At 31.9% G+C, this 18,583-nt stretch overlaps 1 protein-coding gene and 3 long non-coding RNA genes across 8 annotated transcripts in view; 2 read left to right on the top strand and 2 right to left on the bottom strand.

Annotated features, from left to right (window-relative positions):
- Window positions 1-110: 110 nt before the first annotated feature.
- Window positions 111-2,539, bottom strand: LOC116416055. The gene is made up of 2 exons (XR_004226560.1): window positions 1,973-2,539; window positions 111-1,695 (listed from the first exon to the last, which is right to left on the bottom strand). It is a non-coding gene; the product is annotated as an uncharacterized LOC116416055 (long non-coding RNA).
- Window positions 2,540-3,210: 671 nt separating this feature from the next.
- Window positions 3,211-18,350, top strand: Or151 (odorant receptor 151). The gene is made up of 9 exons (NM_001190620.1): window positions 3,211-3,372; window positions 3,968-4,090; window positions 5,522-5,639; window positions 16,457-16,718; window positions 17,249-17,347; window positions 17,531-17,621; window positions 17,860-17,996; window positions 18,079-18,211; window positions 18,300-18,350. The coding sequence occupies exons 1-9, from the start codon at window positions 3,211-3,213 to the stop codon at window positions 18,348-18,350; spliced, it is 1,176 nt and encodes a 391-aa protein (NP_001177549.1).
- Window positions 9,456-10,900, top strand: LOC116416061. The gene is made up of 3 exons (XR_004226567.2): window positions 9,456-10,363; window positions 10,456-10,498; window positions 10,564-10,900. It is a non-coding gene; the product is annotated as an uncharacterized LOC116416061 (long non-coding RNA).
- LOC107981924 overlaps window positions 10,818-18,583 on the bottom strand; it is a 38,305-nt gene continuing 30,539 nt past the window's right edge. For 2 of the 5 annotated variants that reach the window (XR_004226566.2, XR_004345178.1), the window contains exons 2-3: window positions 11,332-11,634; window positions 10,879-11,245 (exon numbers count right to left, since the gene is read on the bottom strand). This is a non-coding gene — a long non-coding RNA (uncharacterized LOC107981924). Of the gene's footprint in view, window positions 11,246-11,331; window positions 11,635-18,583 lie in introns of all 5 variants that reach the window. The other 3 variants (XR_004226565.2, XR_004226563.2, XR_004226564.2) reach the window with 3 other exon arrangements.

Below are 18,583 nucleotides of genomic sequence, written 5' to 3'. Positions count from 1 at the left end.
AGATGATTACCTGTAAACCCACTCGTGCTTTTCACTTTGCGACTCACATTTCTGTGATGGTTTTTTATAGAGAATCTATTAACCTTTGAGACTTGCATTACTGTTATCTAGTATAATTTCAAGTATAGAAAAGCATTGTTACTCAAGCTATACCTTAGTATTTAACAATAATTTTTCCTTTCAAGTATTATAAATTATTTGCATATTAACAAATTGAAGTATTTTTAAGTTTATATTATTTATAATTGTTCAAAATTATTGTTGCTTTTCCACGCTTTAAAATTAAGTAAAATACCTCGATAAAAGTCACTGACAATGATAAATAAAAATTGCTATGGTAGTTACTTTTTTTAAGGATATACAAAACTTGTTGAACGTAATGACAATACTATTAAAGTAGTTTTTAATCTAGAGGTCTAAAAACTTGTACAGATGTTATGTTAATCATTAGGAAACTATAGCTATCATGGCAATTTTCGTTTATCTATATTCGGTTCCTATGATCACCTAAACACCTGCTCACGGTTTTTCTCTTTGCAACTGTAATTGCTGAGATGGAGTATCTCTAAGCGTTTACAAGTTCTTTTTTTACTTTCTGCTGTATTTTTAGGACCAGATGGTCATAATTACTTGAGTTGAATTTTCTATTTTCACCTTCTGGACCTAAAAATATGGCAGAACACAGATTTATTTAAGCTAGTCCTGACAGATCCTCTGTGATTAGCTTTTCTAAAGTTTACTCGCAAAATAACATATATCCTGCCAAAGTCTGAGCAGATGAAAATTGAAACAAAATATTCAGTGACATTTTCGAAAGTTATTAAACAAAACATTATGTATTCTAATTAATGAACTTAGAGTTTCAATTTTCATCTGATAATACGCTCTGTATCCTATTTTGATAACACTATTCTAAACTAATCCTACTCCCTCACATTCTAATCCCTAAGTCTATTTCATCCCCCTAAGAACACTTTCGCACTTTCACTTGTAACACAGCGGTCTTCACTCTTGAAACAGATGAAACAGCTATCCAGCTGTCCTGCACTGCATCAGTCGCACTGTTGTTTACACCATCAAAGTTGACGGCCTCGAATCTGAAAAATTAATAATTTTAATATTTTGATCACTTTGTTATATTATATGTATTGTTCTGAAAATGTCCTTCATGATACACTCTTGGCGAAAGGTAATTCAATAAGTATTGAAGACTTCACTCCAGTGAATACGCGCAGCAGCACAAATAAGAGTGGATACCGGTGAGACATCAGTGATGCAGGAACTTATGCAGGAACAGTTTGCTCGTTCGATGAAAAATAAATGAATTAGTATGTTGCACAAGATATTTCAATGAGCCAGGTGACCAGACCTGGCCAAATGTTATTTATGTGATTATTTAGTAATGTGGTGAGATGTTTACGATTTCAGATATTTCAAAAATCAACAAAGAAATTATTATGTAATCTCAATTAATATTTTTTGTAATATAATGATAGTAAGTGACGACAGGTCTGGTCACCCTGATTACAATGTTTTGAAGCACCTAATATTTGTTATAAGTTAGCCATTGAAGGTTCAAAATGTTTTGTACGATAGGACATACCTGTAGTTATAACAGTAGTAGCTACAACGGTAAGCTCTTCTATCCAAGTATGATCTAATGGCATGTAGACTGATTGGTGTTATTGAAGATTACTGTAAAAGTAATAAAGTAATGATAAAAAGTGATAGAACTAGGCATGAAATTCTATTAAAAAATATCTAATATTGATTAGATTTCAAAAAATTAATCATCAAAAAATGAGACATAGAAAATGATAAAAACATTAATAATTAAAATATTTTTGCCATAAGTGACTTTATTTACAATAAAGAATCGACTACTGCAGTATAAAAACCCGTTTGTTATCTAGACTTTATTAAATAAATAAAAGAGATATTATGATGGAGTATATAATTTGTAGGTTATGACCTAGTAATTTACACTTTCACTACTTCTGGACTTATTAAAGTTAGAATAAGATTGAAAGCCAATACTCCCTGAAGAGGCCGTTGCACCAGGAGACCATCGCTGCACTGTACACACTTCTGAATCCGCGATGCACTTGCACAAACCGACTTATTGTTGTTGTCGTATATTATATAGTCACTGCAGTACACGTGCGTAACGATATAGGAACAGCTGATTCGAATCATCGAACGGAATATGGTACACGAACCGCCCGAATTGGTGTAGCATAGTTGACGAAAAAATAATTAATTTATTAATCAGTATCTATAGCGAATAACGCAATAAAGGCAATATTTACAGAATCGGTAATTAATTTACAAACGATTCGCAGTGGTTTCAATGTTCTCAGATCAATATCTTACAAGAAAAACGCATTTTTCTACTTTCTCGCGGCGTAAAAAGTTTTTGATTTTTTATAAATAAACTAATAAACTGACAATTTTTTTACTTGCGATTACAAACTTTTATAACGATTCCGCAATTATCTAATTTTTTTCCGATACGATTTATACAAATTATTCGTGAACTTCGTGCAGCTAAAGTTTGTTTCGTTCTTAGAAAAACAAGTTTCCGTGAGTGCCTATGTATATATGTATACACACAAATTTTTTTCTAAGGACGAAACAAACTTCATGTATAGGTATTCTCTTTGCGCAATTATATGTGCGTGTACTATAAGTAGTTCTTTCTAGGATGCATTTTTTTTTTCAATTAAAATAAACAATTTTTTAAGTTGAAAAAATAAGCAATCGAGATTAATATAATTATAAAGCGGGATAAATTAAGAATGAATAAGTTTTGCGTAAAATTTTCGCTTTAATTCATCCAACTACATTAGATTATACACTTGAGAGAAAAGAAAAATGTTATATTAAACCCTTTTCTCGATTCAGTCTCGATATTGCTGTCTCTATTATCTGCAGCTAGAAATAAGTAATAAATGCATTCATGCAAATCGTCACCTAATAACAGCTTACGAGCGCAATTGTTATCCAGCATGGAACCGAGTAATTTTCCGCTCGGAGCTCTACTAGCTACCTATAATAATATTTCTGTGATTATTCGAGCCAGGTAGAATCACCTGCGACCCCTTATACTGGCAATTTTTTTTCGAAGCCGACTATTTTGCGTTAGTTTATTTGCGAGCACTACAGCTGCTTGTATAACGATATAGTGTAATACAAAAGAAACTGCGAAACATGGATGAGCGTGAAATAGATCTACTATATGATAACTATTATTTTAAATTGAACAAAAAGCTTCAAATTATAACAGGTCTTTGGCCATACAAATCACGAAAATACAAATTAGGCATTCGAGCCGTAGTGTACGCAACTTTGTCTCTTGTGATGATTCCTCTCGTAAGTTGAATAAAACAAAAATCTAAAACAAAGTCGCGTTTGAAAAATGTTAATCATTGATGATTTGTTTTTTTAGACCTGATTTTTAATTATTACGTTTTATAAAACATCCGGGTTTGGCTACTTTGCTGTTCTCAATTTATTGTAAATATTTATTTATATATTCTAAATACTAGAAATTCGATGGTTGTTGATGCGTTGTTGAACGTACTGCCTGACGTTCCCCCATTGCATCCACCAATGAAATTCTTTGACAACGCTCTCAATTAGCACATGTTTACCTTCCTTTCGATACTATCGCACTCTGGTAGAATATTGACCCTATTTCTGGGCAGGATTTCTGGCCAACGCCATACTCCGAAACAAATTTCTGATAATAAAACCTTTTGACCTGCATTTTCTACCAGGGCAATCTTACTTTTATACATGGATTATACGACACAAAGCGAATTAAAAAAAAAATTAAAAACTGTTTTCCATTTATTATATAAATTTAGTTCATTCTACTATTGTTTTATTTTTATTACAATTTAAGTTTGCTGTTAATTGCGAATACATGTTATATTAATTGTAATTATTTGTTTGATTTATTTAGTGCAACGGTTTTCGAACGTGGTGTGGTGTCAACTTAGATATATGTGGCGAGAATTTAGTGGGAATCTGTTATACAATGCTTATTTTTCTAAAGTACTGGGTCACAACTCATAGTGAAGAAAGAGTATGTTGAATCTATTACCTAAACCACACTCGCATGCAGAAAACAATCCTCTTGGTGCAATTTTTTCAAATATATATATATTTGTGTGTGTGTGTAATATATACTGTTGAGAGGGGGCGAACTTGAACGTGGGGCAATACTATAACTTTTCTATATAACTTTTGAGTAAAGCGCATCTACGCTCCGCCGATAACATATATGTCATATCTCACCAAAACTAACATTTGGACCAGCTGACTTTTCTGTACGCAGCGGTTATGCGTGCGCAGGGCCAGTGAACGAAAAATTCTCAAACACTTTCTGTAACTTTTAAAAGTCAGGAAAAGTGTGAACACGCCAGTGTGTATCTAAAAATTAATATTTTCGGCCTGTGAGATGGAAAAGTACACCGCGTTAAAAGGGTGATTTTGACGCCGGGTCGCTTGTGCATACGTAAGTTTAAAGGCTAGATATTGACAACTGAATTCTTCAAAACCCTTGAGGCTTATTTGTACATTAGGTACGGGGCAATACTGTACATAAGATTAACATAGAGAAATATGAATGAACTTGAAATCCATTTTTTATAAACATGCCTTTAGTACTTTAATTATAGCTTAAAACGGTTTATAGATCAGTAAAATTGCGGTATGCTCAAAAAAACTTTCAAATGCCGCATAAGCTGTGGTAAGGGACGACTGACCTATACTTAGTAGCGCCATAGGTCGCCAATATGATATAAAAGCTTCATCTCCGTCACAGCACTTACAAAAATAAAAAAATTAAGTTTGAAACATATGTGTACAATTTTCTTATTAATTAAACGATTGCCCCACCCCTAGGGCAATTTTATAAAAGTTATGCTTCGTTAAAGTTGTAGACGGATTTTTACAGTGGTCTTTTAGGGAGCTGAAAATTTTTGTATAACAACTTTAATCCAAGTATTTGAAACCTAATTGATTGATTTTTTATTTTCTTTTAACGGTTTTAAAATATAAAGCGACAAAAAAAGCGTTCAACGTTCGCCCTCTTCTCCCCTAATTATTTAATGAATACATAGAAATATTCTTTTCGATTAAAAACTGTGAGAAAATAATTCTTGACACAAAGAAGAATTCTAAACTATTAAGAAAATTGGATTAAAATGTGGAGAAATCTACGCGTCTTATGAACAGTCAAGTTATTTCAGATATTTGAATTTGAGTCGCGCTGTTTTTGCACTCGGTCGATAACTTATTTTACCGTTGGTGAGATATAACAAATACACGAAAAATAAGCTGCGGTTAAGTCGCGAATCCTTTACGATAAGGATTCTTTTTTTTATCGAATAAATAATTATTGCTCAAGATTTTAATATAATTATTGGCGAGAGAATTATTTTCTGAGCGATGCCATATTATAACAAAATTATATTGAAAAATGCAGTTTCAGAATTTTAAATAAACTTTATAGCTTAAAAATGTGTATAGACTTGTAGCGAAAAATTGGATGGAAATCACTGATCCACATGAGCATGAAATTCTAGTTGACTATGCCAAACAAGGAAGATTGAAGACTATAGGGTATACAGGTACGGGATAAAATGTATTTCATTTTACAATTATATGATGCAAACAATATTAATTATTTATTTATTTATTTATTTATTTAACCAGTACAATAATACTACATGTTTGTCTATATAGCTATAGACAACAGTAGCATATCCTATAGAGGCAAAACAAGTTTACCTGTACATAGGGCCGGTTTACAAAACTTAAACTTAAAACTTACATACTAATACTAAAACTAAACAATTCAGGATTTGTTTTTATAAAACTAGTTAACGGTGTTATAGCCTTTGTTTCAAATTACATTTATATTTAATGAGTTGCTTTATAACTATATTTGATATTTTTGATATATTTTAATGAAATATAATTATATTTCATTAAAAATTATAATTAATAAAATATACATTTTAGTGCTTAGAAACAAGTTAATTATTTCATACACTCATGCGATAAAAAACAATTTCCTTTTTAATGCTTCTTTAATAAAAAACAGCAACTATAAACTGAGTATACTTGATGTTTCGCGCGACACGGAAGTGCCTTATAGTTTCGTGTGCGAAAAATGTGTGAGATGCGATATCTCACGCAATTTTCGACCGATCGGGCTGAAATTTTAGGAGAAGTCTCCTTTTGCAAAAGCTAAAAAACTAATTTTTTTATCCCGATCCTCTACGTCGTTTTGAAATGCGGGCACAATTTGTTAGATTTTTAAGCGTTTTTTTAATAAAAATTTTCCTGTGATGCGATTATCTCTGAGAGACTTTAGTCAATTGGGCTCAACATTTTTTTGGGAACTCGTCTCATAATACTATACTGACGGTCCTATTTTGGGCCTGATTCCTAACATATATACAAAATGCGGCCACCTTCAAAAATCGCTAAAAATGGTTTTTGGGCTGTAACTTTAAATCCAAGCATTCTAAAAAAAAAAGTTAAATCGAAAAATTGTAGATCTTTGAAAAATACAACTTTTTCTATTGACATCAAATCATGAAAATGCTTATAACTCGAGTTTACAGCCCAAAATCGATTTTTTAGAACTAAAAACCAATTATTTGCCATAAAACATTACGGATTTACGTTTTACATGAAAATGTTAAATGTAAAAGTTGTAAACATTTTCAAAATACAACTTTTTACCGTGGCAAACATTTTTTGTTAACACTTTTTGACATACACAACCCTAAAAGCCATTTTTTGATACATAAATTCAATGTGCAACATGCCCCATCCAACCCAATTATTTTCAGCAATTTTCCTATATTATTAAAAGCTGAAAGTTATATTTTGGCCTTTATATCATACATATATACAAAATTAAACCACTTTTTTAATTAAATTATAAAAAATGCATAATTTAGGAAATACGTAATGGCCGAATACAATCCGTGTAACTTGGCATCATTCAACGACGTACGCTATATTAATTAAATCTTTTAAGCTGAATCAGTACAATTCACTTTAAAAATTCAATTGTATATACTGAACTACAAAAACCTAAACTCAATAAAGAAAATTGCTTAGATTGAAGAAAAGCTCTAAGTAGCTTACTACATCCCTTTAAACTATGCTAAATACCTAAACAATCAATTTTCTAATATTCTAATTGAAATCCTACAAACGAAATATCATCCTTTTGTTTACTTCCTCTTGAAAACTGCGATACAAACGTGTTGTATTATTTATCTGGAATTACAATAGAATAAAATTAAAATAAGATATATTTTAAGAATATCTACAAAGAAAAATAAACAATTGATACAAATACAAATAAGTTACTAATTTTCCAGTAGTTTTGATGATAGTGTTGATGACCGCCAGAAGAATACCAATTGCCAAAACTTTGACAACAATATTGAAAAAAAAAACAGGATAATTCTGTATAAGCACCGGTAGGCATTACGAACTACGCGAAGCGCGAGCGTCAGCGGTCGTGCCTTATGCGCAAAACGCGAAGCGCAAGCCAACGCGGCCGTAGGGCCGCGCGTGGCGTGCTATAGTTATACTAGTATAAGTATGCGAAGGTGTGAATTTAGCCTTGTGTGAACGTTTGATCACTCAAGAGCAAAGCGAGTGCGAAAAGGCCACACAAGACTGAAATCACCTTCTGGCACATTCGAACCTTATTATTTGACACTATGTGTGCGAAGCTCGATTCAAGCATACGCTTGCGCGATGCAACGCACGTGAGTTAGGTCACGTGATACACACACACAAGAGCGTGTCCGTGAGCATATATATAGATATACATTTAACACGGGTTTGGGGCTGGGAACCAAGACGCCCTCTGGGCTGAGCTTGCATGCTAACATTCCTAATAGAAGAACAGAATGCAGACTCACAGACTGCCGCGAATTCAAATGTATGAGGATATTGCAAGCTGGAGCCAGATGGCGTCAGTACGCGACTCAGCTGTCATGGCCGCCGCACCTACAACGTAGCTGAATACATAGCTGTGCTAGTCTGCTGCGTACTCATGTGCCTAGCGTTGAGAGTGTGGGGGGGGGGGGGAGATCATCATTTAAACCAACACGATTATTCGCATAATTGTTGTGAATTTTACAAAACCTAAGGCTCTTTTTAGAATCCGCAATTAAATTGCAAACGTTTTGTGCTACTCTTATGCCAATGTAGTTTTTATATTGTATAAATAGGCTACCTCACTTAATCTATGCAGCGAAAATCTAGAAACAGCCTTATATTAGCATAAGAGTAGCATAAAACTTTTGCAATTTAATTGCGGATTCTACAAGTGCCTTGGATTTTGCAAAATTCGCAGTAATTATGCAAAAAATAATGTTGGTTTGATTGGCGCCTTCCCTCCATGCTCTCCACATTATGGGTGTGTTCCAGAGGGAACGCCAGCAGCGGTACAGCAGTTCGGTCCGCGTTCGAAATTCCGCTGCTGTACTGTTACTGTGAAATCGTTCCGCGTCAGCTGTTTGCATGGTATCTTTTTTCATGGTGCTGTAAAAGTTATTACCAAATTAGTATGGCAAATTATACAGAGAAAATTACTTTTTATGACCCTGAAACGCACGAAAACATTATTCTTCGTGTAATGAAAATTTTCTTTAAAATCATTATTATTGTATCTTACAATTACAGTTTCTATGTAATTATTGATTCGAGGAATTCTTCGACGTTCACGACGCGGAATGAAAAACATGATCCCGTTATTTTCATCATCACTGTTTTCACTACTAGAAGACGATAATAAGAACTTTGTAATGTTCAAGAGGTTACAACTGCAAACAGTACAAACAGAATCAGCTGACGCGGAACGATTTCACAGTAACAGCACAGCACCGGAATTTCGAACGCGGACCGGACTGCTGTACCGCTGCTGGCGTTCCCTCTGGAACACACCCTATATAAGGAGGTTTGCCCTGCAAGTTCGGCCCAGGTGGCGCCAGTACGCGTCTCAGCTGTCATGGCTGCCACGCACCAATAGAAGAACAGAATGCAGACTGCCGCGAATTAAAATGTATAATGTGGAGAGCATGAAGGGGAGATGCTAATCAAACCAACATTATTTTTTGCAAAATTCACAACTATTATGCGAATAATCATGTTGGTTTAAATGGCCATCCCCCTCCACACTCTTAACGCTAGGCACATGAGTATACGCAGCAGACTATAGCACAGCTATGTATATAGCCTATGTCGTAGGTGCGGCGGCCATGACAGCTGAGACGCGTACTTGCGCCATCTGGCACCCCCCCCCCTGCCCCAGACTACGAATTTTGGATATATATATATATATATATATATATATATATATATATAAAAATACGTATAGATGTATTTTTAATAGCACTTCTCAAAAATATTAATTATATAAATAGCACCCCCGTAGTTTATAAATAAAAAATAGGTAAAGATCGCGCATCTTATAACCTTGATATCTCTTCAGATACCTACAATTCGTTACTTCTTATAGTCTAAAAAACAGCACCATACGTGAATCTAATTTCACCATAGCTAAAAATCCATAAAATGCAATATTAATTGCGAAAAGTTAATAAAACCCAATTTATCTATCGCCGAACTGCACGGCGTCTTGGCGCATGCGCAGAGCAGATATTCTAGGGTTTTTATTTTGGGAGCTAAAGCGAATCCCGCAGTCCCGCAGATGATTAAAAATTGTATAAGAAGTTAACTTATACATTTTTCTTTTTAAATAAATAATAATAGTTAATATAAATAAATAAAAATTAAAGTTAACAATGGATGCACATACAATGGTAATTATATTAACAACGTTATTTTTAAAACTTTCTATAGTTAATACATTTTATTCGTTTATAATTGTATACTTTGCCGTATTATAAACGTGTCATAATTAAATATTATATTTTCATTTTTACGTTAATCAGAGAGCAACAGTCGTACGCATGGTCTTGCAGTCATTATAGCAGGCTAAAACACATCAATATAAAAATATTGTTATGCATCAATGAGCCATACAACACCTGAGGCAACAGGAAGCATATACTTGGAACTGTGCTCTGATCATTCCCTTATAGTTCTGCACTTTTGGAAACTGGACATGTATTATATGTATCATGAGACAACTACTGGTTAACAAGGAGGCGATTGCCAAGGCGTGGCTGGGGCTTATCCCACCTAAGAATATTAGGAACAGTCTCAAGGATTGCTGAATTTTTCATTTGCTGAACATCAAGCTTAAACTCTGCTTTCAAAAGATATAAAGCATACAAAAAGTATGGCCCAAATTGTAAGTAAAGCTTATGATTTTGATAAACTTGAAATAGTGGATTCAAAAATGTGCTCCCGATGCAAAAAAGTAGCTAAAAACTGATGTTCTAGATGCTAGGATATTAGGAACAGTCTCAAGGTTTCATCATACGTGGTGGGTAGTAAATTTTAACATAAATATCTCTTGTTTTAGAAATGCATATATCTCTTATATTACAGTACGGTAAAGCTGCTGCTACCTGCTGCTACATCCACGTATCCTCAAATTCATAATCGACAGCATCAGTGTGGAAAGCATCGAGGAACTGCAGATTTGTAACGAAAAACAGCTTAGCAGTGAGCTTAAGCTCCTCGTCAACAAGCTTATAAATGCTACTATAGTAGCTTATTTTAAAATTAATTTTAGGAGAATGTGTAGTGTCAATGTTTTGAGGGGAAGTGATTACAATGTCTTTAAAAGAGAAACCAATAGACTATGTATTATAATGAATTTAATTTGATGAAATGAATGATAATGTATTTAGAATAAAAATTCATAAATAAATATTAAAAGCTCTTTGCAGTCGTCATTATTACATTTTTTCTTATTCGTTATAATCTGGTATATATAAATATCTCCATTGTTCCTATGTATCTCAATGATCTTTAACAGCTACGTAAATTATTGTAACCTCTATTATAGTCTTGTTTTTTGACAATTCTTGCAGTGTCATATTTAAATCCAGATCATAGAACCTTTGGAGAAAATAATATCTTGTATGATAAATTCCTTGATTCCAACAGTACTCGGACACTTTGAACGTGTTATTATTACTTTTGCTTCATGGTAATCAGCTTTCATCAAACGTTGACTGATATTTTCCCAATGAGGATTTGTTGAGTTAGTAGGTAGACTCTAAATCTGTAAATTAATTCAGCGGTATGAACATCACGGTATTATCAAAAGTATTAGAACAAGAGATGACAAAAAAAGCAATAAAACATAACTCCATATGGCCAGGGCGAGGCTGTTGAAAATATATCAACCTCTCTTCGCTAAATAGGTGATTCAACTCACTAATTAGGCTAGAATTAATACTAGGTGGTTCCTGTAGATTGTGACTATTATTGCTGCTCAACAACGGCTGTAATTGATTTTGCTGTTCCTGTGGCATCTGGTGGTTGCTGTGTGGCTACGCTGAAACTGCTGCTGTTGTGCCATCGTTGATGAAGAAACGAAGAAACGGATGATGATGATGAAGATGGTGGCAGGTCAGGGTATCGAATGTTCTTCAGGAATATGAGTCACAGCTATAATAAAAAATTAATTTTAGTTTCATTGTAAAAAAAAATAGTAACTTGCTTGTTATACAAAATGAGGAGACCCATATCTTTTGGCTTATCTAAGCTCCTGGTGAGCAGGCCTTGTAAGCCAAGATATTCGACTGCTTATGTATATGAAATATATCTGCACAAGTTTTATACTATGTACAGATATATAAAAATACACCATTCAGTTTATTTGTATAATAGACAAGTTCCTAAAGTTGTGGCTTAGGTCTAGTATTCTCTCTTTATTAGTTCAGTGCAAAACTACGCATCCAAGGAGCAACAAAAAAATAATTAAATAATGCATGGAATTTTCAAATTAATTTTAAACTTTAATTCTCAGATTTCTCAGAATAAAATCGTGTTTCTACGAAGGCTAGCAAAACTTATATTTTAAATGCTAGTCAAGTTCAATATTACTCAAAATTGCACCTCTAATCACAATTCGCGCATTTGCCGCCAAAACAAGCGTACAATTGAAAGTCTTATAATGATGAATTCTTTTCTCAATTCCTAGATTTTTGTATCATTATCCTTATTGACATTTTAAAGTTCTCATAATTAATTTTTTTTTAACTCATAATAATTAATTTCAAATTAAACATGTATTTCTTTTATTAATAAGCATTAAGAATTTCAAATTTTGCCGCCATATAAAAACAAAGAAAAGTGTTTCTAATACTTCTTTTGTTTCAACTTAAAACTGTAATATGATGTAGAAGATCTTATGTAAATAATATACTATAAAAATGGTATGACCAAAGGCAACATTTAGTTATAAACAAATATTTGAACAATTAATAAATTTTGACATTTATTCAAACGGTTCTTTAAAAAAGAAAAAAGATGTTGTTTGGATTGAAATCTGCAATCAATTGAATTGTAAGCAACCTCTTCATTCAATAAAACCACTGAATTTGTACTTAAAAGTACAAAAAGATGTTGGAAATTTGCTGTCTGATTACAAAAGGTACAAACATTTGAAAGAAGATACTGTTTCTGTCAGCAAAGGTAATGAGGATAATCTCAGTGATCCTTATTCTGATGAATTTAAAGACAATGAAAATGTACCCAGTGATTCTTCTGATCAATTTGATGAATCTGAAATACAACTCGTAAAAAGAAAAAACAATGCTCAGAAAAATATTAAGTTTACTATTAGTCTCGATCAAAAAGAATGGGAAGAAATTAGTCCAATTGAGCAGCTCTATAAAAATGGAAACAAAGGTCTAGCTTTGAAAGCAGGTTGGCCTGACATAATAATAAATAAAATTTATCTTGAAAAAAAGCTTCCATGTACATATAATTTTAAGATACATGTCATAGATGACATGGAAGTGTACATTAGAATTGATGGTTATTGTAAAACATGTGATACCAAACTAAAAGTTATTTGCGATGAAAAACCATCTGTAAATGATGAATCAATTATATTCATTGTGGAAACCACGAACAGTCGAGGAATACCTCATGCAGAAAAGAGAAGATTAGCAGGTCCCCATAGAAAAAAAATAAAAGAGCAATTGAAAAATAAAAAACCAAAACAGTGGCAGCGAGATGTGGCAGCAACAGATATGGAACATGGTGATTGTGTGCCACCGTATCTTTATAAATTACCTGTATTAGAGAAAGCTTCACAACAACAAAAAAATGAAGCATTGGGAATCATCCCAGAAACGAAAGTTTTTGACAGTTTGTCAAAGATTAAACAGGATTCAGAGTTTAATAAATTCATCAAAGAAATTGGCTATGATAAATTTTATACTACATTCTGATCTCCTGAACAAATAAGTGTTCATAATCAATTTCAAAAGCTTTTACAACATCCCGTATGTTTTGATGCAACTGCATCCGTAACTTTCAAAATTGATAGACCTGGTGGTGAAAGCAGTGATGTTTACTTGTACGTTATAGTGTCCCACGTGAACAATATGCTAGTCCCACTGACTCAGGCTACTTCTGAAAGAAACGATACTAATTTTCTAACTTTTTGGTTGACTGATTGGCGAAGGTCTGGAGCTAAAATACCATAGCAGGCGATTACAGACATGGGAAAGGCTCTTCAGCATTCTATAGCCTTATCTTTTAATAACGTAACATTCACTACATACAATGACCTCTGTTTACTAATTTTATTAAAAAAAGAAGATTCGAATATTAAATTATTTAAACTAAGCACTTATATTCGAACTGATGTAGCACATTTACAACATGCTGTATCTAAGTGGCCTTGTTTTTCTAAATGTTCACCTAGAGTTAAGGATCTTTATATGCGATGCACCGGATTTATGACAATAATTGATGATTTTCAAGATTTTTAAAAATTTTTTCATAAAATATTTCTTTCCTAGATTTGAGAAACACTTCTGAAATGTTTCTAAGTTTAATAATCACTATAAGTTACTAGTGAAATGATGATTCAGAAATATTTCTGAAAAATTTAATAAAATATTTCACCTGGAATAATTCAGAAATATTCCACATATCTTCCGTGAAATATTCTTCAAATGTTCCCGAATTGCTTGAAGGTACAGTCGCCGGACACAATAACTTTGCTTTACGCGCCACAACATGGCGGCGGGTCTCTTGTTAATTGGACTCCTTAGATCGGTCATGACTATCAGAAAAGCGATATCTGACGTCATGACCGTCCTAACCTTCTTCTTCTTCTTCTTCTTTTTATAGTCGTGGTTCGCTGTCTATGCGACTGCGAAGCCGATGCACCTTGTTCTGAAAGCCCAATCAACAAGAGACCCGCCGCCATGTTGTGGCGCCTAAAGCAAAGTTATTGTGTCCGGCGACTGTACCACGACACCGTGAATATATCTTATTTTTTATATATATATATATATATATATATATATATATATATATATATATATATATATATATATATATATATATAATTATAATAAATACACAAACAGTTTGTATCTTTGCTTTTACGCCATCGGCTTTCGTAAACTAGTTAATGTTAGTAATATTAAACTTTTGGATCAAATTATACGAAAAATAATTGAAATCATGTAAGCGGATAAACTGTTAATTCGAACCCCTTTTGTTTTTGAATATAAAGAATAACTCCATAGTTTGACAGCAGGTACAAACACATAATTGATCCAGTGTGAATTCATGTGCAGGCAGCTAGAGTTAAAATTTATTTTAAGAGTTCCAATAAAATATTAAAGAATTATTTCATAAGTATTTCAAGAAATGTTCCACTGGAATATTTCCGAAATAATTACATGATAGTTTGCGAGACATATGTATGGAATAATCCTGAAATATTTCAAGAAATATCCAAAATTTATTTGAAAGTTCCAATAAAATAAAGAATTATTTCATAAATATTTTAAGAAATATTCCATTGTAATAATGAAGAAATAATTATGTAAAAGTTTACAAGATATATCTATGGAATATTTCATAAATTTTTTGATAAATGTTTAACAATTCGTTACAAAAGTTCCAAAGAAATGTTTAAAAAAGATTTCAAAAATCTTCCGCAAAATATTTCAGTGTATTATTAAGTAAATAATTCTGAGCAATATTTTATGAAATATTTATGTAAGGTTTCCTAAAGAACATATTGAAATATTTAAAAAGGAATTTCATAGATTTCAACAAAATATTTATGGAATATTTCTGAAATATTTCACGAAATATTTCCATTGAGTCGGTTGATAGCTCTTCTATGGAATATTACTGGAAGGTTTCAGAAATATTCCGTGGATATATTTCACTGAAATATTTCGAAATATTTCATTGAAATCTTTCATGCTGTGTGGGATATACATGTATGAAAGAGATAACAACCTGCAGGTTTTCGAATGAAACTAAAAAATGTAGTATACCTATACCTAATATAAACATAGTTCAGGAACATAAATATTCTACATTAGAACCAGCTTTGCAAGAATATTTTAAGGACCAGAGTGTGTATTGCCATTGTTGTAATAAAATGAGTGCTCTGCTTCAAAAATCAACAGGACCATACTTAGCAATAGACACCGATGATGCTTATGTTCTATTACAAAATTCAAATATGAAGAATATAACATCTGACCTACGAGAGATTCCAACATCAATAACACTAGCTGAAAATGTTTATGTTTTATGTGGCATAATAGAATTTGTTTCTCCTGTTATTCCACCAGGAATGGGGCACTATATTGGTTACTGTAGAAAATTGAATAATACATGGAAGGTATGCAATGATTTGCATAAAAGTAAGAAGAACCTAACAGTTGGACAATTAAACAATAAAAAAATTAGCATGATAGTCTATGCAAAATGTAAAAGTGTGTGAAAAGACTTTCACAGTTGTAGGTTATAACAGTAACTAATGTAAATTTTTTTATAAATCTATCCTATTTTGTTATTTATTTGTAATCTTAATATAGTTGTTTACTCACTTATTGATTATTATCAATAGTTTTAACATGCAAACTTGAGTTAAAATAAATGGATGCGCCACCCTTCCTAAATATAATGCTTATATATAATCCTTACAAAGATTTAATACACCCTAGCATTAAGCACCTATAACTACATTTTCCCTGTTTGGCGGGAAACAAGCACGAACTTTATGGAAAGTTCGTTAAAATATTATATATGTGCAACATAATATACTATTTCATACACATAAAAAAGAAATATGTATACGAATGGTTACCTCCGATGTAAACTTCATATTTTACTGAAAAACTATAACAGACTTATAATTCTGAGGGAAAACAAAATAATCATCAATGAATAAATAAGTTAATAGTTGTTTTTCAACCATATATGTATTACTTTTTAGCATACGTGGTTGTTGCTGGAATTGGATTTTGTCAAATACCAATGATATCCGTTATTTTAGATATCATTATACCATTAAATGTATCTCGTACAAAAATCCTTTTTAAAGGAGGCGAATTCATCTTAGATCCATATCAACACTTTTACAAACTTTATGTATATTTTGTCATAACTTCTTTCGTTATCATGACTATCATCATCGCAATTGACACAAATTATACGATAATTATTCATCAAATACTTGGACTTCTCACCATCGTAAAGTAAGTTCATCAAGTTTTTCAACGCATTTATCGAGTCATTATTGAACTTATAAAATCTTATAATCAAGATATTTTATTTGATTTAATGTGAAAACTAAATATTGTTTATTATTATTATATATATTATATCGCTTTTATAGCACTGCGTGACCTAAGCCCGCGTTTAGGTCACGCCTATTCGCTTTATCTATGCTAACCGCACGGTGCAGTACAGGACTGTTTATGTCGCGGATAGTTGTGACATAGCGGACTTAGGGCAGGCAAATGCTATAAAATAGTATACGATACTTGTGACTCAAATCGACCCATTATTACACGGCGTGTAAATCTATCTACACGCCGTGTAATAATGGGCCGTATAAGTCACATGTATCGTAATACACTATTATGTGATGATAATGATAATTTTGATAAGCACTTATAGTTCTAAAGATAATTGAACGTATACAATGGACAATATTTGTTCATTAATATGCTTTATACCTTAAGAAATTCACTAAAAAGTTATATTTATGAATAATACATTTTAGACACCGACTTCAAAGGTTGGCGATTCCTATGAATTTAAAAAAAGATAATAGCTACCACGCTATCATAAAAGCCATACATTTGCATAACGATGCGCTTCAGTTGAGTAAAACATAAAGATTTAGTGAAAGTGTAATTAATCTAATTAATTTTAATAATTATTCATATAATAGTATTATTTCAATGATATATTATAAACTCAAAATTGTTATACACATCATAGAAATAAATGAAAAGAAGCAATCATACTAACGAAAGTTTTTTTTACATTTGTTTTAATCTAGGTTTGTTGATCTGATTGAATCATCATATTCATGTTTATTTCTTGTTTTCATTGGTTTCACGATAATCATCATCAGCATCAGTACTTCTATTGTGAGTGTTTAATTCTAACAGTTTGATTAAATTCTTATAAATTTTTGAATGATTATAAATACCATTTAATTCGTACATAAATTTTATCATACCACATGGCATTCGAAAGAATCCGACATTCAAATATGTTCAATGATAAAAATCAATATATTTTATTTAATGTGTTCAATGCATGCTAGTCTTTGATTAAAGATCATTTGGCCACAATTTATTTTAATTTAATTATGTAATCTTGTAGATGATGGCGCAAATAGGAAAACTTCTAAACATGATAAGAGTCGCTATGTTTGTGTTGGGAGCTTCATTGCACTTTTTATATATTAATTGGACAGGGCAACAGATGATTGATCATAGTAAAGAACTGTATTTAAATGTGTAAATGTTACATATTCAGCATTCAAATCAAACTATTAATTACAATGAAATGTAAGATAATTTTATAAAAATATTTCATTAGATATTCAAATGAATGGTATAATCTAACAAAAGAAGCAAAAACACTATTGAAAATTGTCATGCTAAGATGTCTAAAACCTAGTAAATTTACAGCCGGGGGCTTGTACACCTTGAATCTTGAAAGTTTTGGAACCGTAATGTTCATATTTTTATAAAATATTTGCATAAATATGTTTATCAATTTAATCAATTATTAAAACGAATCGAATATTCTAATTCCAGATCATGGAGTCCGCACTAACTTACGTCGCTATTATGTCTTCATTTCGTTAACTACTTCATTAACGCTCTTTAAACGTTAATATCTTTATTAAAATATATTTTATACCCATTGATGATCAGCCGACAATAATTTGCTATTCATGCACAAAATTAAACTTTAAATTTTATATTAGAAAAAAAAACACTATTACGGAAACAGTAATTTATAAACCAAGTTAAATAATAACTATACTTGTACAAATTAAAAGCTTATCTTTCCATGAAATGCGAGAAGAATCGTTATA

Source organism: Nasonia vitripennis, assembly GCF_009193385.2.
Source record: "Nasonia vitripennis strain AsymCx chromosome 1 unlocalized genomic scaffold, Nvit_psr_1.1 chr1_random0015, whole genome shotgun sequence".
Lineage (NCBI taxonomy): Eukaryota > Metazoa > Arthropoda > Insecta > Hymenoptera > Pteromalidae > Nasonia > Nasonia vitripennis.
Note: the sequence above shows the minus strand (reverse complement) of the source record. Positions and strands in the feature narration are given on the sequence as shown.

Coding starts and splice junctions, on each gene's coding strand:
- Or151 (NM_001190620.1), top strand. CDS start 3,211: ATGGATGAGCGTGAAATAGATCTACTATATGATAACTATTATTTTAAA. Junction 5,640..16,456: donor GAAGACTATAGGGTATACAG/GTACGGGATAAA, acceptor ATTACTTTTTAG/CATACGTGGTTGTTGCTGGA. Junction 17,622..17,859: donor TCAGCATCAGTACTTCTATT/GTGAGTGTTTAA, acceptor GTAATCTTGTAG/ATGATGGCGCAAATAGGAAA.